At 42.8% G+C, this 19,378-nt stretch overlaps 1 protein-coding gene across 2 annotated transcripts in view; it reads right to left on the minus strand.

The window, feature by feature from the left end:
- Positions 1-31: 31 nt before the first annotated feature.
- Positions 32-19,378, minus strand: part of LOC119484717 (protein tweety homolog 3-like) — a 37,791-nt gene continuing 18,444 nt past the window's right edge. For both annotated transcript variants that reach the window (XM_037763758.1, XM_037763760.1), the window contains exons 4-15: positions 17,526-17,637; positions 17,030-17,250; positions 15,331-15,426; positions 15,113-15,185; positions 14,894-14,969; positions 13,746-13,801; positions 12,536-12,628; positions 12,246-12,338; positions 12,026-12,162; positions 9,245-9,418; positions 6,867-6,942; positions 32-2,994 (exon numbers count right to left, since the gene is read on the minus strand). In XM_037763758.1, coding sequence (XP_037619686.1) covers positions 2,860-2,994; positions 6,867-6,942; positions 9,245-9,418; positions 12,026-12,162; positions 12,246-12,338; positions 12,536-12,628; positions 13,746-13,801; positions 14,894-14,969; positions 15,113-15,185; positions 15,331-15,426; positions 17,030-17,250; positions 17,526-17,637 — 1,342 coding nt within the window. In that variant the 3' untranslated portion in view covers positions 32-2,859. The remainder of the gene's footprint in view (positions 2,995-6,866; positions 6,943-9,244; positions 9,419-12,025; positions 12,163-12,245; positions 12,339-12,535; positions 12,629-13,745; positions 13,802-14,893; positions 14,970-15,112; positions 15,186-15,330; positions 15,427-17,029; positions 17,251-17,525; positions 17,638-19,378) is intronic.

Genomic DNA, 19,378 nt, shown 5'->3' on the forward strand with positions numbered 1-19,378 from the left:
CACTCACATTAAAAAGAACCCGCAGTCTTGATCAGTACGTTAAAGTTGCTTTAATTTCTTTTTTTAAAACATTTATTCCAGGCTGAATGATATCATTACCACAGTTTTGACATGTACATCATTAATACCTTAGTTAAACCATCAGAAAATAAAAACAGCCATAGAAAACATTGTTTGTCCGTCACATCTGGACAGAGGTGTACTTGAAGTCCTGTAAATACCACATATACACACAAACATCGCCGACTCTTCAACGTGATCTTTTTTTTTTTTCTCCATCGAGACAGACTGTACCAGATTGGTTAAATCCCAGAAATCATCGCACAGGAATTCAAATACAACTTAACGTCAGGTGTGCAGACGACACTGGAATAGTTTTATTAAAACATTGCAAGACAGAGAGTCATTCACCATTAATAAGAGAGGAAAAACGCTGCTCTTGCCTTTATTCTCCTACAAAACAGCTAGCTATTATTTTATCTTTAAAGTTTGATCTTTACAAGACAGAGAAAAAAAAAATGTGATATGAAGAGTGTTGTAAGAGTTTAAAAACATTATGAAAGGCCATTAATCAGTGACTAGTCCCACAGATCTTAACACTGTTTGCATTTATGGTGCAAAAAACACTGTAAAGTACTAGACCATAGGTAGCATTGTTACCATAACATGGACATTTTCTTTCTAGTAAAATCACACATGTAAGATTGTCTCGCTAATACGAGAAGTGGTCATTGATTAATAATAAAATATTAAAATGCTGTACAGGAATGGTGCTTGAAATGTTAGGGCTCTGCTCGCTCAGCTAACTACTAGATTCCTCTCTGAAATGTGGTTTCTACCTACTACATCACCCATAATGCAAATGGTTATCAGCCGTGGGGAGGGCGTGCAGTTACTACAGCTCTAGATGTGAATGTAAACAGGACATAAGTAGGGATTTTTTTTTATAAGAAACGGTGGTGTGTGTATTGAATGTCTGTACAGCATGTATGTGTTTTAATGTATGTGTATGTGTGTGTATGAGGGGCATGCGCGGCGTCTGTGTAGAAATGACTCAGGCTAGATAGGCCGGCCCTCGCTTGATGCTGCCAGTCAGACACACCGATCACTGTACATACACGCAGTAACACTGAGATAGAGCAACAGCCAATCACGCTGCAGTGATGTCACACACACACACACGGGTTCACGGATACAGTTTTTTATACACTGTACAGAGAGTTTCAGAGCGGGAGGAGAAACCACTGGCAGTGTGTTGTATTTCTCCGTCTCGCAAAGTCACCTTGAAGAGAATTTGTGCTTGTGGGTAAAAAAAGAAAAAAAAGAAAAGAAAAAAAAAGGCCGGTGGCTAAAGGTCGATCCAAGGTCACCAGTTAACAAAATAAAAGCACAAAGCAGTATAGAAGAAGACTTGGTCACAGTATCACATCCTGAATTCAGCTCATGATAAAACATAAAAACAAAACACCCACCTTCAACACTTTTATGTAACATTATTTATCAGGGACATGATTTTTTCCAGGATTTCGGGACTTCCATTCAGAAATCATGGAAAGCTGTTTTTATTTTTTTACTGCTTGTTATATTCCTGATCACATCCCTGAATGAAAACAAAACATTAAAGTAATAAAAAAAAAAAATCCTCGGTCCCAATCGTCTTCTGGGACCTTGACTGGCGTACATAGCACCTGTCTCTGTTTCTGTCCATCGTTTTCCTTTTTCAAGTGTCTTTCCCGTTCCCTTTTTATTTACAGTCGGAGGGAAAACATTCCATGTGAGTTTCTTTTTCCCTTTTTTGAGACATGTGGAGGCAGTAGAGGACGAGAAGAGGGCAGAATCAGGCATCCAGAGTTTTTTGGCACAGGTTGAGCCTTCTTACGTCCCTCATCTCTCGCTCTGATGCCCCAAAAGTTCAAAACACAACAGGATTCCTGGCTCATGATCAAAATGCATTAATCGACACGTGTACTGCATGTGCACGTAAACAAACACAGAGAGAGACGTGGACACGCTTTTCAAGCTCACGATTCAAGTCTTAGTTAGACGACAATGTTAAGCTAAAGAGGATGTGGACGCGGTGGTGCTGTTTCTATCTAAACATGGCTTTCTAATTCACTGGCTTGTTATTTATACAGATGTGTCCGACTATGTGTGTGTGTGTGTGTGTGTGTGTGTTTGTATGAGATACAGCAAAGACTTCCATGATAAACACGCAGCACACCACATTACCAGTAATGATTCAACAGTCTACTTCTCATGAGAGTAAAGCACATGTTTACTATTTACAGGTCTGTACAGTGTGTGTGTGTGTATGTGTGTGTGTGTGTGTGTTCGTATGTATGTGTGTGCGTGTGTGTGTGCGTGTGTGCGGTCTGAATGTAAAGATGTCAGAGGATTGGGTGGTGAGAGCTGTCTCCACTGGAGGGCAGTGTACGGATCCCAGTGGAGAGAATTGAACAGTAGAAGAAGAAACTGGAGCCAAGGCGGTTTAGTTGCTGTGCATTGTGGGTATGTGGGCTAATCCGTCACAGCAGCGGTGGAACGAGCAGCTCGGTGTGTGTATGTCCACTAAGGATGGACTTCGGCTTTTTAACTTTTGGATCATTTTGTGGTGAGAAGTAGAAGTCGACGTTCAGAGTGCAGTCCTTCGCTGAGGTGCTTGGTTGATGAGTTCTGACTGTGTTGTTTCTGGTGAACCGGTCGGTGTTGGTGAAATTCAGTGGACCTTGACTAACCGGGGGGTCCTGTCGGTGCTTTAAAAACACTCCGCTCTGGTTGAGCTCTGAGTTGGATCTTCTGATTGGCTGTGAAAACTGGATTTAGGCAGTAGTGGAGGGTGGAATGATGCGGTTCTGGTCTCTAGTGGACTGAGGACTGTGGTCGGGCAGCGGGGTGAGGCCGGCTAGCCGGGTCCAATTGGTCGTTGGGAACGGAGCGTCGGTTCTGGTCCGGTCGGTTGGTGGCCAGGTACTTTGCTCTCATACTAGAGGTGTACTGAAGAGGTGGAAGACAGTAAAGGAAGGAGGGGGTGTAGAAGAAGAGTGAAGAGCGGGAAATATGTCGGGGAAGAAGACAACCAGAGGGAGAAATTGAGGTGGGAAACAATTAGAAGCAGGAGGGAAGGTAACAAGAAGAAGAAGAAGAAAACATGTTTGGATTATCATCAAGTTGTATTTAGACTCAAGAATAGAAGACGTAATGTAGAAACAGTCTCACAGTAAAAGGGACAGTGTGTAGGATTTGGCGGCCTCTAGTTTTGTGGTTGCAGTTTGCAACCAACTGAGCACCCCTCGGTTCACTCCTCCCTTTCCAAGACTGCGGTAACGTGAGCCGCCGAGTGCAAAACTGTGGTAACGCCGTTCGCCTCGCTCAGAGGCCATCCTTAGCATAATAGAGTGTTAAAGGAATGAGTCCTAAAACCCAGAAATTAATTAGCATTTTAGCACTCCCTGTTCACGTGTCTCAAAGTCAAAGGGTTTTCTGAATGGGTTTTTAATTAGATGCCTACAATATAAAATATGTCAGTAAATATCCCACTCACGAATTTTGAAGCTTTTATAAGACACAAAAAAGGCAGTTGCTAACAAGCGGCTAAATGAGACAACTAAACGTCATCACATTGACTCGTTCGCCTTTCCAGCCTCGTTGTGTATACTCGTAATCATGTGACCGTGGTGTAGTTTGTTTATAGCCTAACGTTAGCTTTTTATTTCTGCCGATTGCCTTCACACTCCAAAAATCATAAAAGTGGTGTTCAGTTGTGGAGATTATCTTGCTGTCATAAATGTGTGTTTGCCACAGAGCTTATTTTCTGCAATAATCCAAAACCCAGTGAAAACATCCCATTGGCTTTTTGTTGAGGGAACCAGGGCGATGCTAACTTCCTGGTTGGCCTCAAAGCCTGTTGAAAGAGGCTGGGTCACGCATCATCAATGCCTCATATCTTTGGGGTACAACACATGCGCGGTAAAAATGTGGTCTGCACTCGCCGAAATTGAGCCAATCGCAACGCATGTGCATGTGTTGTACCCCCTACCCCAAGACCCGTGTCTGCCCGTGTCCCAGCCTCCTTCAATAGGCCTTGGTTGGCCTACAAAAATACGTCATCCCTTCACCACTCTATAACCCTACTTTAGGAGCAATGGAAGTCAAATAGCAGCTAGCAGTACCGCAGTTTCACAAGCATGTCGGAGAACTACGGTGGCCTTCAGGTAACCTAAAAACGCTCTCACTAGAGCCAGTGTTTGTCCGTTCTGGCTTACTGTAGAAACATGGCAGAGCAACGTGGCGGACTCTGTGAAGAGGAGCTGCTCCCTATATAGATATGAAGGGCTCATTCTAAGCTAAAAAACACATTCTTAGTTTCAGGTGATTATACACTAATGAAAACATAGTTATGAATGTTATATTTCATTTCTGCTAATAGATCCCCCAAAATGCTACACACTGGCCCTTTAAATAATGTACATTAGATCAAGAAATGTGACGACAGAAAGACAGATAGAAAGACAGATAGATAGATAGATAGATAGATAGATAGATAGATAGATAGATAGATAGATAGATTGATAGATTGATAGATAAATAGATAGATAGATAGATAGATAGACAGATAGACAGATAGACAGATAGACAGATAGATAGATAGATAGATTGATAGGATTATGACGTGTGAGGCAAACAAATACAAACAGGTACAGCAGAAGTACTTTGACCAGTCATTTGGACAGCCGGGGGTTTGATTACAACAGTTATTGGTTATAGAGCAGCTGATTAAGGTTTGGATGATGTTATTGTAAATTAGCAGATGTGGTTCATTTTGTCAGTGGTTTGTAGTTAGTGCTCTAGTTCTGATGTAGTAGGTTAGCCTGGTATGAGTTAGTGGTCTATTGTGAGCAGCTAGCTAGTTACTGTTGGAGGTCTCTGGTTTCCACATCGCTGCAGACTCTGATGATGGGTGAGCACTCTGCAGACGGCGGCCCGGTCCACGGCCCTGCCTAATAAGAGTGATGAATCGTGGCCATTTTTGGTGGCTGCTACAGTTCAACAGTGGAGGTGGGAAAACGTGTGCTCCTGTTACTGTTTAATGGTGAAGGGTGAGGGGGCACAGAAACAGAGGACACATACACCTCGACAAGAAGATGCACACATAGACACACTGTGGGAACGGGAGGGGGGAAGGGAGGGGGAGCAGGAAGTTTAGAGGTTTGGGCTCAAAATGTTTCATCTTCACTGCGGGGCACGGCCAGCAAGGAATGTATCCTAAAAGTAATAATGCTAGATCCGCCACCATCGCTGTATGAGTAGGTGTGTGAATCATAGACTGTATATAAAGACGGACGACATAACAGCTCTCCAAAAGTGAAGCCAAAACATCTGGATTGCCCCCTGGTGGCTGGCTGGAGTATAGGTCATAAGTCCCGCCTCCTCCATGTTAGTGGAAGGGACATGGGTCAAACTAAAAAGTCAAAGTACACGTCAAATACATTTTATCCCAAAGATGGTTTCTGTCATTTTAGGTACAGTGGAAACCGCTTATATGGATCAAAAGTTTGGGACGGAATCATTCCTATACAAACGCTGTTTAAATCATTTTCTTACAGTAATTGAGTAGTCCGCTTACAGTGTTCATTTTTCATACATGACAACATATGGAAAAACATTTTAAAACTAAGTTAGACTAACTTTATTGAATTTTGTTTTTTTACTTTACTCCCTTGATACTTTGCCTTACGGACAATCTACTGTCCGGCTGGATACCTGAGGCTGATCCTGCGTGCACATTGATATCCTAACGGGAAAAGGAAAGTCATCTCTGACTAAAAAACAAATGTGCACGGAGAAAGCACTTGTGGTTGAAGCCGCCCTCGTCAAGTGGATTGATAATGCCTGGTAACGTAATACCCCCAAAGTGAAGCTTTGTCAATCCTCAACCAGCTCTGCAGCACGTATGCAGACCGGCGCCAGTCTCCCTCCATACCGCTACCGGGTGAGAGAACGAGGAGCCCTGGCAAAGGGGCGCCGTTCTGCATGCACGCTCGCGCTGCAGAGCTGGCCAAAAAAACGGTAATGCCTCACCCTCGGTGAGGGAAGAGGCAGGAGAATTGGCAGCGAGACAGTAAATAGCGAAGCGGTCCGTTTCATTACTTTCTATTCATGTAATAAATGTCAATTAGATGGTAATCTGCATGAGAAATGACGCACCTCAACAAAAATGCGGTTATAATAATCTCTTATAGTGATCAATGTTCAAGTGTTCATTTATCTGATCAATTTGAATTAGTTATTTGATGCTATAGAATTGGGTCTTTTGGTATTGAAGAAAAGGTTTGATGCACTACATTTCTAAATATTAAAATAAATCCCAAGAGGTTCCTGTCAATGATTACTCGTGGTCGACAAGTTCTCCTCACATGGCACTGACAGCCACAGTGAAACCAACCAGACTTTTTACATCAGAAATAGAGGACAACTTTGTGTCTAACATGACCAAACAATCACACTTATCAAAAGAGACAAGCCTCTCTTTTGATGCAAGTGCAAATCCTACTAACAACAGACTTCTTTTCAGTCTTCCAGTTATCCCAGGCTGCCAAAATGACCTTGGTAAAGACGATCCATGATCACGGTCTAGTTTGAGCACAGAGGACACTTGCAGTGGTGTAGGGATAGGGCACTACCTTCCAATATCCACACTAGCATGCTATAAAAACATCAGATACAAGTACATTTATCAACACCATGCTTCCTTCATTACACTCTACAGCTATAAAATGCCATCTCTGTGGTTTTGAATATTTCCCAGCAGCACTGTGGGTATTGGAAGATAGTGGAGGGAGAGTGTGTTCTAGAAAGTGTGCACTTACAGAGGGTGGAGGGGACTCCCTGCCAATCAGGGGGGTGTTCTCACACCGAGGGTTCTGAAAGTTTGCGTTCTGGCTCCTGCATTATAGAATAAGAGGTTACTGCATGTGGTCACCCTGCCACTGGTGCTCAGTTGTTGAACTGTTGATCTGTCATCCGTCTGTGGTCAGCTCATGATTACGACTTAAAGTGGAACTTTGGTACTTTTCAACCTGGACCCTATTTTCTCATGTTTTTATGTCTAACTGACTAACGGGGACAACAATTTTTGAAATTGGTCCAGTATTGAGGGAGTACACTGCACACGGCAGCCGCTAAACGGGCCGTAATGTAATCGCTCGGGGCAACTCCTCACCGTCAATGTACGTCCACTAAGGCCTAGTCCACATGTACACAGGTATTTTTGTAAACAAATAAGGTCCCATTGGGTCCACCCCAAGAGGCGTGACTTAGGCTCTCCATAGTGGAAGATTAACTGTACAGTAACTGTAACTGTAGCCTCACAAAGGAGCCAAAAACTGAACACTGAAAACAGAGTTTCTGAAAATCTTCAACCTGGTCAAAGTTTTACAAAAGATCAGTTTTCAGTGACCTAAAACGCCGTTTGGGTGTGGACGAAAGGACATACAGTAAATTGTGAGGAGTTGCGAGATATGATTTTTGCAGCCCGTTTAGCGGGTGCCATCTGCAGCGCTCTCCCTCAATACTGCACCAATTTCAGAAAGTCTTGTTCCCATTAGTCACTCAGACACAAAAACATGGGAAAATAGGGTCCAGGTAAGTTACCCTTTCATGACTCTCTGACAAATGGCCTCAGTAATAATTACAAGTCAGGGACTTAAGCTTGGTGGTGCCATATAGCCAGGGGTTAAACACCTCTGCCACAGTCCTACATAGTTAACATTCTTTCTTAACAAAGCACAAAAGAAAAACATTTAGTCTCACTGGCTCTGTAAAATAGTAGTGCGTACCCACAGGATTTCAGCACAAATTGTAAAAAGTATATATTGGTTATTTGTAACTATTAAAAGATTGAAAAATACTTTGTTCATTAAACTTCAAATGTCCCTTGCAAGCACAACTTAATAGCAAGCCAAATAAGGGCTATTTCCTTGATCTCACAGCACAACTGTTCACTGATGTTAACAGTCAGACACCTACAGACCTTAGGTAGATATAAATGTCTGAAAAAACTGAAGGAACATGGTTCAACTTACAGTATTATTGCAAAGAGATACGTATGGGAGAAGACTATCATTCCCACAAGGGAAATACATCAAAGTTACCTGAAACAGTCCAATACAAAATAATAATAAAATGTTTACCCAGGTAGCTTGATATTGTAATCATTGCTCTGTATTTAAAGCTCTGTTTCAGTTTAAGATCTTTATACTTAAAGGACGTTTACATGTTTTCCTATGTTTTGGTCCATTAACTGTTCATGTTTAATTTACATTGCTGCCAAAGTATAGGTCTACTGTATGTTACTGAACTGATTTCCTTGGATTATGTGAATCTGGTTCTTTGGCAGCTGACTCTTGTTCTTAAATGTCTGATTTCACAAGCACAACAAGAAAAAAAATATAGGCTCAAAACTGTATAATCATGCATTGATAGCTTAACTTTCACTAAAAGCAAATATGACCAAACATTCACTGTAAGGGATTACCTATCTCAGGCAAGAGTCAAGTCTCATAGCATTTTGGTATGGACCAAAACTGACTACGTGGAAGGGAATAAATCAGTCAAACCCAACTGTATGCTTTAAAACATCAGTATTGTTAAGCATACAGGATTTGTTAAAAGCCCAAAACATGGAAAACATGGTCCTTTAATGGTCCAAGAAACTCACTATGCCACATGACTATTTCCTTATTTCATCCTTAGCAGCAAACAACACCTAGCACTTGATAAACTCACAGCTTAAATGGATGCAAGCAGTGGCAGACTAGAGATACATATGCTTCTGTATTATTTGTTGTATTCAGAGCAAGCAGTCCTTTGGCAAACACGTAGCAAGCAGGGTGGCAATATTAACTTATACTATAGCGAGTGAATTCTCTTTTAATTGTTTTTTTGCTGACATTGTGGACTGAAACAGGCTACTGTTTACAGGCTGGCTGATACAGCAGGCAGCAATCTTTCTATGAGCATGAAGGGGAAAGCTAGCGGAGGGTTTTAACTCACTGAGAGAAATATTGACTGACAATGTGTCACGAGGGACATGCGAGCCATACAGAGCAAAACACTAGCTATTCTAACTCGCAGGCGCTGCTACGCTGCTAGTCTGGGTCACGGGGGGGGGGGCAAGCATCAGCTACTTATGGCAGGCAGTGTATTGATCCTGCTAGGCTCTAGCTAGCGGTGGGTGCTAACTCACATGTATTCAGTGACGGGGGCATTGCTGACAGTGTGGGCCGTAGCGGGCAGGCTAGCTTCGCTACCGTAGCTGGAGCCACAGCTGTAGAGACTGGGCATGTGAACGCGGTACAGGTTATCGTGCACACCGGCCCGCGAGGCACCCGACTCGTCCTCTCCGTCTTCCTCATCCGTCCTTCAATTGGTCAAGGTAAGGGCAGGGCACGAGAGGTTATGATGGATAGGAGGGGAGAAGGTAGAGGGGAGGGAGATCCGAGAGAGACAACAGAGTGTAAACAAGTGGTTGAAGAGGAGGTTAGGAGAGGGGAAGGTGTACTTGTACTACGTGGAGTCCCCTGATACAAAAGACTGGGTGAGGCCATGCCTTCAGCACCAAAGCAGCTGAACAAGAAGAAAAGGAACATGGGCAGCATACATCTACAAGTACAGTGGGGTCTAATATTACTACACAGCCCAGAGTGGACCCATGAAGCTGTTTTTTTTGTTGCTGTGTGTGGTTACATAATATTAAAGATAGCAGACTCTTCGATTTTCTCTTAATACGTAGAAACATGCAGTCATTTTCTTCATGCACTCATACTCTATTGACATAGAGGATACGCTCCTGACAATTACCGTCCATTTCAAATTGTCCAAATTTCAAAAATCCATTTTCTTTAAAGTACTTCATGCATCACTAAGTGCTTCATGGAACTTAAAGATAAAAAAAATTAAAAAAAACATCAGGAAAAAAAAGAGATAACATGGCTGGTTGGGGCAAACCATTTTCAGACATAAAATGGTCAAAAATGTAAAACGGCCAGCAACGTAACAGAATGAGGCATCAAATAAGATATGTGCTGATTTGGAAGTTGGATCTCTGGCTACAGAAATGTGCTGGCTTGGTCAACCACAAAATACATGTACATGTGAATATGTGGACCTTATTATCAAGACTATTTTTTTTCTTCTTTGTTGTTTTTTTGGGAAGTCTATACCATCATATCATCAGGCTGGTAATGTTTCATAGTAAAGAGGGAGGGAGCTGTATGAAGAACATATCCAGCAGAGCCCTACAGTATGTTAAACCTGCATTAGGCAGAATATTTTTGGCATCATTGGGCAAAAATTCCACAATAACCTTTCAGCATATTGTAATTCAAGTGTTCTGAAAGAAAACTAGACTTCTGCACCTCCTCATGGCTCTGTTTTCAGGCTTTAGAAAATCTAGCCCGTGACAGGAGACTTTAGCCAATCACAGGTCATTTCAGAGAGAGAAGCGTTCCTATTGGCTGTTCATTCAACGGAGCCAGCTGTCAATAACTCGCGAACTCCGTTCAAACGGTCAAACTAGGCAGCGCTGATCAAATATGAATCAATATTCTGTAACTGTAATGGCTATTTCTCGCCTCAAAAGTTTCAGAAACATCTTGTAGTGTGCTGTTTAGCTGTAAAATGAAAAAGTTTGCTCCGGTTGGTGGGCGGTGCTTGGTATTTCTTCATCTGATCTCAACATTTACAGCTAAACAGTACACTACAAGATGTTTCTGAAAACATTTTATACTAGATTTAGTCATTACAGTAACAATATTGATTCATATTTGATCAGCGCTGCCTAGTTTGACCGTTTGATCTGAGTTTGTGAGTGATTGACAGCTGCTCAGAGACAGCAGACTCCAGCTCGGCTCTGATTGGTTGTTTTCCTCCGGTCTATGAAATCTTGCAGATGTCATTAGGAGCACCGGAGGACACAGAGGCACATGATTTTTTTCAGATTACTTGTCTCATGCACTACTGACAGGATATAGTGATATAGTTTTATGCAAATAACTTGTTTTAATCATATTTGCTCCAATCTGCCTACTCCAGCTTTAACAGAGACATGAGGCACAACAGCAGCTACTGCATTAACTGGCCACCAGATGGAGGTGTTTCACTCAGGCAACCAAAAAAGAGCTCAGCCCATCAAACAGACTCAGCAGTTGCAGCACAGTCAGTCTAATATGCAACCAACCCCATGAGCAGTTATTCTTCTGGGACATTATGGATTATTGTTAAATACCTGCTGGGCCATGCATTAGCATTGCTGGTAATATTCACACCCAACAAACAAGCATAAAAACATCGCTGTTGTGGCACAGCTGTGCTTCATAATACAAATCGTTCACCAGAGTGAAACCTGCATGTATAGTCTAGAGCTCGTTGCGCTAATTTGACCAAATAATCATTTGTTTGTTTGAATGGCTACTTGAACGGGCCGTTTTATCGGACCGTTTAATTCCCTTGATATCCACCATCATTCGCTGAAGCCCAAAGCATTTCCAAATCAGGACAGGGAGAGAGGAGGAAGGGACGGAACAGAAGGAGGAAGTGGGGCACAGAAAAAAAAAAAAAAAAAAGTGGTGATACACAATCTAACACAACACTGGTGCTCCGAGTCCACAGCGGAGAAAAGAAAAATGAGAGATAAGTACAAACATAGAAACAAACAATCAGCCAGACTGGCAGTGCTGACGGCAAACAAATAAAATAAACTTGCAGAGAAAACTGGATGGATGCAAAGACAAGCAGGAAGACGTACGGGAGGATACAACAGCTCAGGAGGCAAAAAACACTTAAAGAATGACATGCATGGAGTAGATTCTTTATGGGTCTTTCCACTGTTTTCAGGTCATAAGATGAACTTAGTTAAACAAGTTAGAACTAGTAACATGTTAGCTGTTAGTGTACAGATTAACTGAAGAGATAGGAATGTGCGAGTCTGGTGTGTGTTTGTGAGAGAGACTGTATGTGTGTGTGTTACCTCTTGCCAGGCCAGGTATGTGGCACGCTGCAAACAATGGAGGAGAACATCAGAGCAGTGACAAAGGAGAAGAGAACCAGGTAGATGACGCCTTCCACGCCGTCATAACACAGCCCAGTCAATGCCTGAACGTAGTCCTGCATGGAGAGGAGAGGAGAGAGTTGTTAAGAAAGTCCAGGATGTGAGGAATTTTCTCTTCTAACACACAACAGTGACTCACCATGTGTAGGCTGCGACAGTCGACCAGAGCAGTCAGCTGGTGAAGACCGACCTCAGTGGAGTTCAGCACGGACTGGATTTGCTCCAGACTCCCCTGCACACAAGAAGCAAAGGTTACACATGTGCGCTCAAATATAGACATTCGCCTTCATGTAAATCCTCACACACCAGATAAAACACGTGGCACTTTTGTAACTGCAACTTTCGTTACGCTCCCACTGACGCAAATCCACTCATCCGTGCAAATCAAGACCTACAGATCATTGCACACACACACACACACACACACACCTTGGTGTTGGCATAATCACGTGTCGCTGATCTCAGTAGCTCTGCCACGTCATCCTGCATCTCCACCAATGCTTTGTGACTCCCTGACAGCCTCTATAAAAACATAAAGAGACACAAACAAAAAAGGTTTAAAGGTACAACATGCAGCACTTTCCTAAAAAACAATGTATACATTGATACAAAAATAATCCCTCTCAATCATCACTGTTGACCCACTAGAAGTGTGTGGTGGTGTCTGTATCTACAGAGACTCTGCAGCCCTCTGCCTGTATTTTCTCTTTTCTTATTATTTTGCTGTGTTCGGGGTGTTTCTGGGCGTCAGCAAACAGCTTTTGGGCAACATGTGGGGGTGTAACCTCCAGCCAATAATATAGTGCGCAGGGTGTGCAGCTCGCTCAGGCTGCCAAATGACGCTGCTTTGTCACGCCCCTCGGCTTCTGATACCAAGGCACAAGGCACCCTTAAGTCTGGTCCACACTCAAAGATTTTTCAAATCTTAACAGATGTTGAAAATGTGAGAGACCCCACATATAACGACATGTTGTGTTCAATTTAACAGTTTTGTTCCTATATTGTGTAGAGAGCAACGATTTGGCCAAAACAGCACACCACACACTAACAAGACTCCATTCACGAACAACAAGAGTCCCGACTCTTAAAACTGGTAATCTCGGAAAATCTCTCGCAATCAAACTTTAGTGTAAACAAACATGGCGGACGACGGGGCAGGAAGAATTAGCGATGTTAGTTTTTGCACTACTTTATGCTGAAAATCTGGCGCCTTCGCACAGGGTTGTGCGGAGGTGTGGTCGTGTTCATTTGCGCTTTGGAATGCAACCGCCGTGAAACAATCAGAAAATATTATTTTATTTCTCTGATTCACTGCTTTGTTCTCACTAACACCGCTCCCTCTCTTCATTCACTCTTTCCAGCTCGCTTGACCGCCACCGCCCTCTCTTCAAATAATGCACCAACACTTTACCCACAGTGATTTGTTTATTAATTATCTATTATTGTAGGATTTGTTATTATTGTTATATGTATATAACAATAAACTTGATCTGAACTGAGGAGGGGCCAACTTTGAATGCTGCATGTTTATAAACATCAACTGACAATGCTACATAGTACCTTTAAGCAGGTAAATCACATGAAATGAAGGAAATGTATTAGAATCAAAAGAATAACTCCAACAAGAGGGTGAAGTTACCTGCTGGAAGGGGTTAATTTGGCCAGGGCTGCACCTCAGGTAATACTGCAGGATATCTGGGAATGAACCATTACATACACATCAATAGAATAATAATACATACATTTAAAATATACAGTTTAATGAACGAAAGGCAAACTCCATCACTGTACAGTATGTATCAAGAATTTCTAAGCCCTGAATCTCTCTATGGAGGCTTGTTAGCGGTATTACTCAGGCATAAATCTGTGTGTGTCTGTGTGTGTGTCTGTGTGTGTGTGTGTGTTATATGTGTGTGTTACAGAGGCAACATCTGTGCTCTACAGAGCGGAAACAACTGACAGACAACAGAACTCATTAGATGAGTGCAAAGAGGGAAATGAGGGAGGGAGAGGAAGAAAGGGAGCAATCGAGAGGTAAAGAGGGATATAAAAGGATGAAGAGAGAGAACAAATCAGATAATGATCCTAAGTGAAAAAGCCAAAATGTGCTCTGAAGATTTTTTTTTTTTTACATTCGGGACAGGCAGGAGGAAGAGCTAGTGGTGGGGAAAGGGGAAGTGTGCAGGGTTGCTGATGCATTGCAGTCAGCAGAGAGAGAGTAAGAGCTTTTTAGATACCAGAGTGTCAGTCAAACACAATCCCCTTAGATACACACATAAACACACACACTAGCGTCTTAAAATAGCAGCAACATGTCAGGGTGAGACTCAACTGTCATTGTGAATACTGAAGTCTATTCAAGATGTTTCTGCTTATTTGTCAACACACAGTATCTGCCTATGAGCAGCAGACCAAATTATCTTTTCTTCCTTCCTTTTTCAATTTCCAGCCTTATAATTAACACTACTAATTATAAAATGTGTTGTCTTTCTACAGCAGTGGAGAGCCTCAGTCATCCCCTGTTGTCATAAATATGAGCAGGAATAGTATACAGAAATCTTTTTTCTTATGAAATACTGGATTGTTTCATCTCTTCAAGCCTCTAAAAATATTCAAATAAAACAATCGGATAAGGAAAAAATAGTCTTTGGTTGAAGTGCTCACAACAAATTAACATATTTTTTTTACGATTCACAAGCCTAAAAGTCTTGGAAGTGTCTTCACGCACAAAAACCTTAAAAACGGCTGCTACCAGTTCACTTGTTCTGCAGTTTCTTGTCTGCATACCTTGGTTGATGACAGCGTTTTCCTCGGTTACCCTGGTGACGTAGGTATCCGGGGAAACGCAGAAGTCGCTGGCTGACTGTAAGAGGGTAAGCACACATGACACATCAGGCTACAGTAACATCCACGCTCAACACACTCGCTCGAGCAGTGAGGAAAAAAAAAAAGATTACATCATTGCAGAGCCAGAGAGCTCGGCGGTGTTGCCATGGTTACACTTACAGCAGCGACAGCCAGTTCCATGCCGAGAGACCCCCAGCTGATTATCAGAGTCAAAACACCCAGCAGACACACTCTGAAGGACACAAAAGATTTTTAAAGTCAAGTTTTAGCTTAACAACATGACATGCATTTCACTGTTTTAACAGACACAGAGTGTAGGGAGGATTTGAGCTCGTCCAATAGGAGCAACTCTTGGGGTATGATGTGTAGCAGCTTACCCAATCAGAGTGCCTCTAGAGTTGCGTATCAGGCCGAAGAGCACCAGAAGACAAATGAGCACATCAAACAGCAGCAAGCTAAGGTACCCCAGCCACCTGTAAACAAACACATTTACCACAGTGTTTCATAAAAGATATTACACAACACACAGAAGCAAAACACATCAGCCACAACGTAGAAGGTGAGCTAATTAATCCTTTAACATACACCATGTAGGACATTTCACATATACCAGGGTCAATCAGTTCACTTGTCACACTTTGTCTCTCTGTCCCTTCCCTCCAGCTACATTTCTTGTTCCCCAATCCTTAAGCATAGACCATACTTTATGAAAGTAGGAAAGGAGATAATGCTGTCCCACAATTCCTTGCAGCAGCAACATTCAAAGCGACGCACCATTTGGTCAACATAGCCGTTGCTGTTTAATTGTATACTATGGATAAATTGAAAACATCTTTCTTAGGAGGACAGTGTTTGACAGGAATCCTTCCTTGAACTTGACTCATTTTCTATGTGTTGTAAATAAAGTTGCTTTAAAGGGAAACTTTGCTGATTTTCAACCGGCTCTGTGGTACTGCAGCGGGGGTCAGTACATGCAGATAACGGCGCCTGGAGCCCCCCATCGGCAAAAGTCCGGCGGTCGTTTCGCGTCACCTATCCGGCAGTCTTTTGTCAATCGTGACACAGACAGCCGGCTGATAATCGCCAGTTTCCCTTTAAATTAATAAATAAATCCACCATAGCAAGGGCAGTCAGATTCTCTGAGCACCGCGGTTGTTGTCTTTTCCTAAAACTTCGGTTATACTTTCCGCAAGGATGGCTGCACGGACATGAGCTGATGTGAAATCCGGACAAGGAAACTTTTGTATCTCATATAGTCCATGCGGGTTTCTCCTCGCGGCAAACCAACATTCTTAAAGCTCCTTAAAGTTCTCAATTTTCGCCACCCATCCATGTCTGCATAGTTATAAAAATGTGGATGTGCGCGGACGGGCGAAAACCTGCTGCACAGAATTCTCCTTCACATGTTTCCATTTCATGCGGTTTTCCATCGAGGTAGGAAGGAAAAGTGATTAGGTAAAGACATAGGACGTAATTTGTTTTTTTTTACTATTGACTGCAGCCGCGGACCTTTGATTCTCTACCTAACCCTTTTTGGATTTGTTTGCCTGTTTGGACTGCCTCCCTGGTTTCAACCTCTGCATTTGGACTTTGGATTCCCTTTCCTGCCCCTCGTCGGCTTTGTTTGCCTGTATGGACTGCTTCCCGGTGTCGCCTGCTCATGATTCTGTAAACTCTTGTACCCTTCTCCTAGTTTTCCAATAAAGCTCTGAACTGTATCCGTCTGCGTAGTAGTCTGCATTAAGGTCTTATCCCTTGTTACCCTGCTTACACCAGACGTGACATAACTAGCTAATTTTTCCTAAAGGTTTTGAAGTCAGAATCACAAGGTTATAAAACATAAAGTGGCCATTAGTTTATTCACTTTCAGCATTGTTGCCATGGTTGGTTAACAATGTTATGGTCAGGCCAGAGTGGTTTTAATTTTAATGGTTTTAACTTGCACCCTCCAGCCAGTCTGAGAGGAATATTTGTAATGTAAAAACATCATACCATAACTTTGTTGATTCCCTCTGCACAGATCAGTTTTGATCCGGCAAATACTTTTTGCATTACAAAACACATACCAGTACTGACCTGTAAAAATCAAAAGTCTCCGTCTTGCGGGCCAAGTCCTCCAGGGAAATGTCCGTATTGGACCAGAAGGGAATATCCACCATCAGCCTCACCAGCTCGTCCAGCTGTCCCTGCAGCTTTTGGACAATGGACACATAGTCTGTCTGGTCCTGGAAGGCCGTCTCCAACTGGACCAAGCTCTCCTCCACTGTCTGGTTTAAGGCTAGGGCGCTGTCTGACACCTGGGAAAGAGAAATTAACCTTAAAACTGCCACCAATCACATGTTTTATTCTTTTTATTGGTTCATGTTGACAGAAAAGAACATGGATACATATACAGATATAGTTCCAATTAACCTTAAATTGATTCATGGTATACTGTGCATGTACATAACATTACCTAGCATGCAAATAATAATATAGAAACATGCATACACATGACCTAAGTGTGTTGTTTTATTCTTTATTAGTTTTGTATTGGATCATGATAAGTGTAGGGATACAGCAGGTAACTCACCAGTTTCTCCACCCCGGACACGGTGCGGTTGGCATGACGGAGGGAGTACGCCAAACGATTAGCTCCATCACTGGACTCCCCATTTCCGTAGAATCCTACAGCAATGCCAGCGCTGGGAGGGCAGAAAACAGGAAGTGCCAAGTGTTAACACAATGACTAGAGCCGTCTATACATGGTCAACAGAAAATCACTCTGCGCTGGCTGTGCCATTGTTTTCCTGAGGAGAACGGCTTTGCCCGCCTGGCAGAAGCGCTAACCTTGGCCTGGCGCACTGCTCGAAATCGCCACAGAGCACTGCGATCAACGTTCTAATTATTTCAACTTTGACCTTGGTTGCTGCTGACTTTTCAAAGCGCAACCAATGAGAACAGCTGCAACTGTTGCCTAGAAACAGTGAATGGCGTTCCTTGCGCTCTTTTTGGGGGAGATATTTTACCTGCTGCCTCTGCAAGGCTCTGCGGTGAGTGAAGAGCAAATTTCTTATCATGTGAAGGCAGCTTTACTCAACCACAGTCAACTCACAGTCATACATGCAACAAAACTGAAGCAAAGAAGGTGAAGTTATTAAGTGCAGTTCCTCTGTTAACCACCAACAGGCGACGCTGAGCTCTTTGTACTGTGATTTGGTGTCACCCTAAGGCCTTGGGCAGGCACAGGACTACCAGGAATGATTCACACACAAGCACGTACACGCACACACACAGACTCTACACAATAATTGGGTCACCAGACCGCACATAATATGATCCTTCTGCAGCTCTGCATCCACATTCACACATGACACATGTTACAATATCTGAGGTTCCTGGCCCCAACACCCTTTCTTCAAAAAGCCTTGTACTCCTTAAACATGTTCACACCACAACTAACCCCTCGCCCACGCAACACCACCACCACCACCACCAAAGAAATCCCCTCTCTACTCTCTATTTCTTCACATCTAACCCTCTTTCCCCACAAAGCCCCTCCTCACTATGCTCTTATTTTCACACTCACCCTCTTTTCTCTTTGTGTACTGTATGTGTGCATGTGTGTGTGTGTATGACTGCACTCTTTGTATTGATGATGTCGCTGTCTGCACACTAACAACCGACAGATTTGTAGAGGGGAATTTACGGCCATTGTTAAGGCAATTCATTCTAGCCCATTAGATCTTGAGTAGCCCCGTGTTACAGCCGGTTTACACACACGCCTTTGTGTGAGTGTGTGTGTGTGTTTCAGAGCTTTACGATGGACTTTATGTGTACATAAAACAACAAATAAAAGAGGGAAGCAGACTTGACAAGAGAAGATGAATAAAGGCGTGGAGGCATATTAATGTACTCTGTTAATGTAAGTATCTTCTCTGTCCATTTCCCCACCCATTCCGGCCTCCCACCATCTTACTCCATCCTCCGTGTCATCTCAGTTTTCTAACACTAAATCATCACTCCTGTTTACTCATCCTCTCCTTTCTCTCTCCATGTCCCTTCATCTTTCCTCTCTCCATGGGGTTTATCTTGCTGGTTTAATACCTGCTGCCCCTATCAGGGGATTTCATGACTTTATTAACCAGCAGCTTAGGTTATGAGACATAAAAGGAGGGGCAAAAGTTCAGAAGTCAAGCAATTGACAGCAAACATTGGCCAGCTTGGCTCTGATTAAAAAAAGCTCCCACATAGAAAAACACATACGTCACTAAGACATCATTCTTTCTTGGAGAAACAGCAGCCTGTTCTGAGTGAGGCTAACTTTAGTGTCTGATTCAGTCCATTTTCAGCTGAAATGGACTGACATCATAACGCTAAAAATGCTTTGCCGTGCCTAAATGAGCACACTAAAAGGCACGCAGCTGGAGCTCAGCTCAGTAGATG

Source organism: Sebastes umbrosus, chromosome 3 (genome assembly GCF_015220745.1).
Source record: "Sebastes umbrosus isolate fSebUmb1 chromosome 3, fSebUmb1.pri, whole genome shotgun sequence".
In the NCBI taxonomy this organism is placed as follows: Eukaryota; Metazoa; Chordata; class Actinopteri; order Perciformes; family Sebastidae; genus Sebastes; species Sebastes umbrosus.